This window comes from Nicotiana tabacum, chromosome 9, assembly GCF_000715075.1.
Source record: "Nicotiana tabacum cultivar K326 chromosome 9, ASM71507v2, whole genome shotgun sequence".
Classification (NCBI taxonomy): Eukaryota; Viridiplantae; Streptophyta; class Magnoliopsida; order Solanales; family Solanaceae; genus Nicotiana; species Nicotiana tabacum.
The window spans coordinates 87,475,958-87,484,286 of NC_134088.1; the positions used below are offsets into that span (position 1 = coordinate 87,475,958).

The 8,329-nt window shown below is 34.8% G+C and overlaps 1 protein-coding gene across 1 annotated transcript; it reads left to right on the top strand.

Annotated features, from left to right (window-relative positions):
* Nucleotides 1-2,154: 2,154 nt before the first annotated feature.
* Nucleotides 2,155-8,082, top strand: LOC107768892 (triose phosphate/phosphate translocator, chloroplastic-like). Its single transcript, XM_016588057.2, has 12 exons — nucleotides 2,155-2,733; nucleotides 2,825-2,896; nucleotides 3,477-3,542; nucleotides 3,660-3,738; nucleotides 3,834-3,954; nucleotides 4,192-4,287; nucleotides 4,546-4,658; nucleotides 5,157-5,234; nucleotides 5,326-5,442; nucleotides 5,581-5,680; nucleotides 6,121-6,221; nucleotides 6,910-8,082. Exons 1-12 carry the CDS (start codon nucleotides 2,450-2,452, stop codon nucleotides 6,934-6,936), a joined length of 1,254 nt encoding a protein of 417 aa, XP_016443543.1. The 5' UTR covers nucleotides 2,155-2,449; the 3' UTR covers nucleotides 6,937-8,082.
* Nucleotides 8,083-8,329: the final 247 nt, after the last annotated feature.

Below are 8,329 nucleotides of genomic sequence, written 5' to 3' on the forward strand. Positions count from 1 at the left end.
TATCCCTGACCAAATCCTGAATCTCCCACAACTTAATATTTGGTTGGAAAATTGTCACGATTCAATTTCTAACCAAGTCGTAAATTGTCACGATCCAATTTTTAACCATCTACCTCAGCATACCCCATATCCTTTGTGTGGGACAGAAACTCAAAAATGAGAAAAGTGGTCCTTGTCTATCATGTGACCATCCTCACCCATGTCTCCTACATATCTCGGGTCAGGATCCTAAATAATTTGTCCACCATGGTGAAAATCGACAAGAATATATTCGTCTGTAGACATGACTAGATTTATCACTGTATTAAAAAATCAAAAAGCGAAACAGAAGATATCAGTAGATTCCCCGACCCAAAATTATAAATAAAAAAAAAACTAATTTTCACAAACTCCAACAAACTAAATTACAACAACCAAAAATAACTAAATATTCTGTAAATAAAAGTTTACCACTAAAGGAAAACTTTGATTGAAAGAGCATAAACCACGAAACTTCAGTCACAACCAACTCCACTCACCACCACGGTCGAAAGAAGCAAACAATTACCCATATTAGTAATATAATCGACCAAGTTGTTGACGGACAGTTGAATCTAACTCAAAATCGATGAAGATTCCACCGGGAATCGGTCTCAATGTAGTTCATTAGGGTTTATTACGCTAAGGAAAGGGGATTTTGGGTGGAAGATCGATTAAGTGAGGCGAGGTAAAATGTGGGTAAGGTAAAAAAGGGTTTTTTTTATCTGACCTGGATAAATAAACACGTGTCAGCATTTTATTGGTATGTTATTTCACGTGGGAAGCGTTTAAAAACACGCGCTTATATTTTTACAACCCGGTCATGTGTTGTGTTTAAATGGTATAGTGTAAAATACAATAAAAGCGTTCAATAGGAAAAGCGATAAGTTAAAATATCAAAATAGAAACTATAGCCGAGTTTAAGGGTACACCTATTTGGCCTTTATTATATAAATCAAACATCTTAAAGATGATGTCCATTAATTACCATCGTACGAGATAAAAGAGAGAGACTATCACCTATTACGTACATTTTAGACACTGAAGTGAACATATTTGGTAGAGTATTTAACAAAGTTAGCCCAAATTGAAACCTCTTAATTAAAATTCTCATAAAATATTGCATGTCAAATACTAAACAATTTATATTATTTTTTTTATAGATAAGAAAATAAACAGATAGTATACTATATTCTTCTTTATTTGCCATTATTGAAGGGTGACGAGATCATGAAGCAGTCCTCCCTTCCCTTACCCATGCGCCATGCCTTTTTTCTCTTTAGTTGAAACGTAATACTTCAAAACCAATTCTCTCTTATTATTAATAGAATAATAGAGAGAAACTTAAAGAACAAATAAGGATATTAGAAAAGCTTCTTTTCTGATTCCATGACCAAAGTACCATCCAAAGGTCATATATACATTATTTCAAATTTATAACAAATAAAAGAGTAAAGCATCGTCCTATTATCAGCACCAAGAAATTAAGCATTTTTGTCTTTGCGAGGCGTTTTTTATTTGTCTTTTCTTTTTCAATCCATAATTTAAATAATTGTTTGGGGTGTGGGTGAGAGGAGAGGGTTGAGGGAAAGAAAAGTTCAGAAATCCTTGAATAACATTAAATGATTCTTTAATTCTTTTGGTTACTTCCTGAGTAATGATTTTCAGGCTTCCTAAAGAAAGCTTTTCCATGAAATCTCTTTACTTTTAAGTATTATTACCTATTAATTAATATGAAAATATATCTTAAAAAGAATTATTAAAACCAGCCAGATATCTTCAAAGTAATGAAAGTAAGACGTTTTACATTAACTAAAATGTCTTGGGAAAGAAGATGGAGAGAATGTCCTATTCGAGTATAAATATATGATACAACATGAAACAATATACTGTATAATTCTCACATCACTGGTCAGTTATGTGACATACATAACAATCTATTATTTTGAATATCTCTATGAATCACTTTATGGATGATATGTTACGTTACATTATGTTATGTTATATTGTTTTTTTTTATTTTAATTTTGTTATTTATTATTTGTCTTATTATTGTTACTAACAAAAAGAAAGGAAAATACTCAAAATAGATACATGCAACCATCAAAAGGAGCTTTCATTTAAAGAGAACATAACGGCCTAATGAATCAAACATAATCTTCCTCTTCCCTTTCCCTCCCTTTTTCTCTCTGTTAATTAATCATCCAACTCAAAATAGCTATCTATTATTTCCTCTTTTTTTCTTCTCGACATCTCCGCTCTTAAGCTAACCAAACTTTGTTTTCAACGTTGTACTTTGCTTCAATTTCTCTATTTTCTTGTTGGTTTTATCAAAGATTCTTTTACAGACATTTCATAAACTTTCAGTTGAATTGTTGGTGTTTTTGCATTTATACAATAAAGGCTTTGGTTTCATTTCATCTCGTTGATCATGGCTTCAATGTCTAATACCATTCAGATTTCTCTACAAAAATCAAAATTTTCTTCACCCCACAAACTTGTTAGTAGAAGTTTAACAAATTTAGTTCCTTTGAGAAGTCTATCAGTTGTTTTAAATTCCAAAAGCTTTGAACTTTCACCTGTGGGGTTATCCAGCAAGCCCCTGAAGTTAGTTAAATGCAGTCAACTACTGAAGCCAAGAAGCAATGTTGATGTTTTTGTCACAAAGGCTGCAGCTGCTGATGCAGAGGGTCTTGACATTGAAATTACTGATGGGTTTGATTTTCTTTTTACATTTGCATCTTTATTTTTCATTCTTTTACAAAGTTTACAGTATTATTTAATTGATTATCAAATTTGTAAGCAGGTATGTTAAACCAACTAAAGGCTTTGCTGAAAAATTTCCAGCTCTAGTTACTGGATTCTTTTTCTTTACATGGTAAGCTGTTGGGTAACTATTGGACTAGCAAGTTGTTTGACTTGTAAATCTTTTGGCTTTTTTGGTTACTTTTTGTTTTTTTAAAGAAAGAGTTTCGTTTGGGGGAGAAGTGGGAGGAGATATGGCTTGAGAAAGGTAAAAATGAGGAACTGTGATTGTGGTCAATTTTCATAGGACACAGCGGCGGAGCCAGGAACTTATATAAGAGGCAACAACAACAACCCAGTGAAATACCACTAGTGGACTCTGAGGAGGATAGTGTGTACACAGACCTTACCCTATCCCGAGAGATAGAGAGGTTGTTTCCGATAGACCCTTGGCAACTTATATAAGAGGATTTAGAAAATTACACTGTTACACTAGAATTTTTCCTTATGTCAAGGAGATTCAACAGAATATATATAGAATTTGTCTTTACTCTATTTACTCGGTATAATCTTTTGAAGGAGATTCAGTTGAACCCCCTTCACTCTGCCTAGTTCTGCCACTGATTGGACATATAGTTTTACATTTATCAGATACCTAAAAGTTTCTTGTGCCCCTTTTCAAATGAATCTGATCATTAAGTATTCTAATGCAGGTACTTTCTGAATGTGATTTTCAATATACTCAACAAGAAGGTCTACAATTATTTCCCATACCCTTAGTAAGTTTGCTGTAGTAATTTGGAAGACTGTTAAATCCAATATCCTGTTTTGCAAAGAAAAGAAAATACAGCTTACGTTGAGTTTTCTTGAATATGATTTTCTTCATGCTTTTGCAGCTTTGTGTCGGTTGTACATCTTCTAGTTGGAGTAACCTATTGTCTTATTAGTTGGTCTGTTGGTCTACCTAAACGTGCAGTAAGTTTCAATTTTGTGCATTGTCTATATTTTGTTAATATGCCCATCAGCTGGCTTTAATGAACTTGCTTGCATTGGTCAAATTATGTGATTAGCCCATCAATAAGGAACTTCTGGCACTGCTCACTCCAGTAGCATTCTGTCATGCTCTTGGACATGTTATGTCTAATGTATCATTTGCAACTGTTGCTGTATCCTTCACTCATACCATCAAAGGTAATAACTCAAAGAGAGATACTACTTTAGCTCGCTAATTTTTCGTTTTTAATAACAGATGCTTGTAAATTTCTACAGCTCAAATAAGTACTTCATACGACATCATTACATCAATAGTGGTTCTTAAGGCTGATATATGGCTTCTGAAATTAGTTTTAGAAATAAAAAAGCAGTTCAGAATACTTCCTTACACACTTATTCTGGAAAAACTGACATTTTCTCATTGTTGTTGGATAGCTCTGGAGCCATTCTTCAGTGCAGCTGCTTCTCAGTTTGTCTTGGGGCACCAGATCCCTGTCTCTCTGTGGTTATCACTGACCCCTGTTGTCATTGGTAAGTGTCATATATAGCATTGTTTTACCAGCTGCTCTAACAATATCTCCACAGAAAATCTTGGCTGTAAATGCAAAACTTGAAACAACTTTTACAGTATCCTATAGTAAGAAAAAGAAGTTAGTTAGAAGATTAACCAAGTGTGTTGAATGACCAGCAAATCCTCAACACAGAGGTTCTACCTCATTCTTCTTGCTAATGTAGCCTGCTCAAATTCTGGTCAAAATAAAATAATTTGATGGCTGAAACTGTTTTTAGGTGTATCGATGGCTTCATTGACTGAACTGTCATTCAATTGGACTGGCTTCACTAGTGCAATGATCTCAAATATTGCTTTTACTTACAGAAGTATCTACTCAAAGAAAGCAATGGTAAGTGTTTTCCTCATATAGTAAGACTCTGCTTTAACTACGCCAGCTTTACCTTCACGTAGGCTAACTGACATACAAAAATTCTTTATCTTCCCTTAACAGCAAAATGACATAAAATTCATGCAATGAGCCTTCATGATCTTCCCTTACAAAACATTTTGTCGTCTTCTCATGTTAGACTTGTAATTTCAACTACCTAGAAATCAAATTTAATTTGTCAAAGCTGGTGCAAATGTGATTAACATGTAAATTTCAGTCAAAACGAGTTGAATTGCTTGGTTAAGATACATCATCGAGGAACTCGTTCACACATGGATTAAGAAGTCAAAACCAAGTGGAGCAGTTTTAGTTTTCTCAAATTTGCAAACTATCCCTCTAAGTGTCTTCTGTCCTACATAATTGTATCTTTTCGGATTTTACCAATCAACATTGAAGGATTTTTTTTATCTTTCTCCTATACTTTTTTATCTATGCTTTTCTTGCTACTGTTTTTGACAGACTGGAATGGATAGCACAAATGTATATGCATATATTTCAATCATGGCCCTCTTCTTTTGCCTCCCTCCAGCCATATTTGTAAGTTTATTTTTCTTAGAGACACTTAAACCTGCTTTCTCAGTATATTTCGAAGATAGAACTAATACACAGCTGCAATATGCAATGTCAGATTGAAGGACCCCAACTATTGCAGTATGGTTTCAGGGATGCCATTACTAAAGTAGGCCTTTATAAGTTCTTATCTGACCTCTTTTGGATAGGGATGTTCTATCATCTGTATAACCAGGTATGCATCAAGTATGTGAAAAATAAATGCATTTTCTTTTTTAATAGAGTTTTTAATCTTTTCATATTTCAAGTTTTTCTGGTTAATTTCCTAGAGTTAATTCCTTTAATTTCATAAAATGTATAATAACCTTTGCAGATAGCTACCAACACATTAGAGCGGGTTGCGCCACTTACACATGCTGTTGGAAATGTACTGAAGCGAGTTTTTGTGATTGGTTTCTCTATTGTGGTATTTGGTAAGCGTATGCTCTAATATGCTTCCACCACAATACATGTGTTTTTATAAATGTCAAATGAATGAATGAATTATGAGTTCTTGATACTCCATATGACTACAATTGAAGTGTGTGTCGCAATATAAAATTAGAGGATAAGTAAACTTTGCATGATACTAAGATTTTTAGATTAACTTTCCTGATAGTATCAATCAAGAATTTTCGAAGTCCAAGTTTCCCTCAAGCTAAATTGAGACCTTGTTGAAGAGTTCTTTTATACTTTGGTTGCTAAAGTTCCCACTCTGGGCTAAGAGATCTGTCTGTTACATTTCTGCTACAGTGCATAAAAGCTACTGGTGCATTGTACAACTAATTTTCAACACTGTGCTTCATGACATTGCTCAGATTCTTGATTCAGTATGTTAATTTGTTCTGTGCTTAACTGTTTCAAAACTTTGCAGGAAACAAGATATCAACTCAAACTGGGATTGGTACTGCAATAGCCATTGCAGGTGTTGCTATCTACTCTTTAATAAAGGCAAGGATGGAAGAGCAAAAGCGGGTTAGTCCTTAAAGAACCATCTAACCTCATTCTTCCTTTTCTCTGTCTATCCAAGTGTACTACTACTGTCCTCATCCCAGTAACGTGATCATAACTTAATCTGGTCGCACAAAAATATTTGAACACTTCAAGAATAAAAGCTAGTACACAACAACTTCAAAAGATTTGACTTCATTTACCATAATGTGGTGTAACTATATAGAAAGAATCAGCTTTCCAACTTTAGTCCAGCTTTAAGATATTCTTCTACTACCAGCAGTTTAACACAAAAATCAAACTTTTTAATTCCTTTTTGAGCAGTCTAGTTTCATTACGTAAGGAATCTTAATAATTCAGTTGGTCGGCTATCTAAATGTCCACCTTCTTGGTGGGGGTTCGATTCCGCACCTTGTTATCCCTTCCACCATTTCCACTTCCCCTACCCCTATGTATAATTAAAAAAAGTGTTTCACTACATATAATGGAAAGAACCAGCAGCATTCCATTTTGAACAAAGTGTGCGTACGCAAAATTAGTAGTCAGACCTACATGTGCAGTTTGACTTAAATTGAGGTTAAATTTGCTCTCTATATTTACCTCAAAACTTTTTCCAGAAAAGCCATTTTACTCCAAATTTGGCCCCTTCTCAAGCAAAACGGAAGTTGTAGAAAATTGAATGCACTGCTTTAATAGTCTTGTCTATTTTCAGAAGGCTGCCCTTGCTCATGCACAATAGGGCACACTAGCAAAGAAGAGTTAAAGACTGGAGACAAAAAGTACCAAGCAGTGCAGAGATGATCTGATTAATGCAGGAGAATAGTTACCTCATCTCAGCTACGGCTTTTTAATTATTTTAGTTCGCTTGTTTCTTCTGTACAATTGTAAATTTGGCCTCATTTTGTTGGTTTGAATATTCACAAGTTAGATACAAGCTGATAAATTCAGCGGGCAGTAATTCCAGAAAATAAGACTCTAAATTACATTTCGTTTTTTCAGTTGTTTGCTGAGCTATTCAAAAGATTACAGTGATGCAAAGAATATTATACAATTCGTAAATAGTTTGAACACTTACCTCCAGACGTGGAGGACGCAGTACTGCAGATCAGACAACTTTATTTCGTTTGGAGTGAGTAAATATTGCACACAGCGGAAACAGATTGCTAGATTCATTTCAGTACCATGAATCCCTGACAAGCTCACCGGCACAACTTAGAAACAGAATCAATTTTGAAGAAAACAAAAAGCAAGAAGCGAATGAACATTTGTAACTAATGTAAAATATTCAGCAGGAAAATTGTGCTACAATTGTTCGCCAAGACCTTGATCTCATTGCAATAGCACTAGCATAATAGCAATTGCGTCTTTGTTTTCCCTCTTCCTAAAGGGTACAAAAGAATATGAAATTTTGTGAAGAAAAGAACCTTCTAATATAGACACTCCTCCATGGCTTAATACTAACCAGAATTTTATAATTTACAGACATTGGATAAAGGATAAAGCCAAGGACACAAGATGCAAAACATCACCAGATTTTGTCAACTCCATCTGCACTTTGATGTCATACCTGTGGAGGCTGGCCTGAAGAAGAGGAAAAGAGACCCTAGGAAAGCTTTAAATTGCTACAAGCAATGATATTTAATCAACCATCTATAAAGTCCTTAGCAAAAAGGTCTCCATTAACAAACTAAAAGGGGCCAACAGATTAGTAGGGTAGTCCCAGAGTCAATGCAACACCATCTATTCGGCATATTCATTACTGTATTCAAGATTAAACAGCATGTTCCGACGGTTCTCTGTGCACATTCGGATGTCGAACTGTTTGGCCCAGGATTCCACCCGATCGTCAGATTCATAGTCCATCTCTCGAGTACATTGCCTTCGGATCTTTTTCAGCGTTTCCTTAGATGGTTTATATTGTGCACGCACCTGCACATGATGCCAAATTTTAAATTATTAGTCAGCTCAAACCATTTATTTGAGGGGACTGCAGGGTGGGGTGGGAGAGTGATTGCAGTCAAACTATGAAGTACCATCTCGTCGACAACAGAAATTGCGCCTTTAAGGTCTCTCTTAATAAGTTGAGCATCAACAAATAAGTTGAGCATCAACAAGCACAAATTATTTATCTC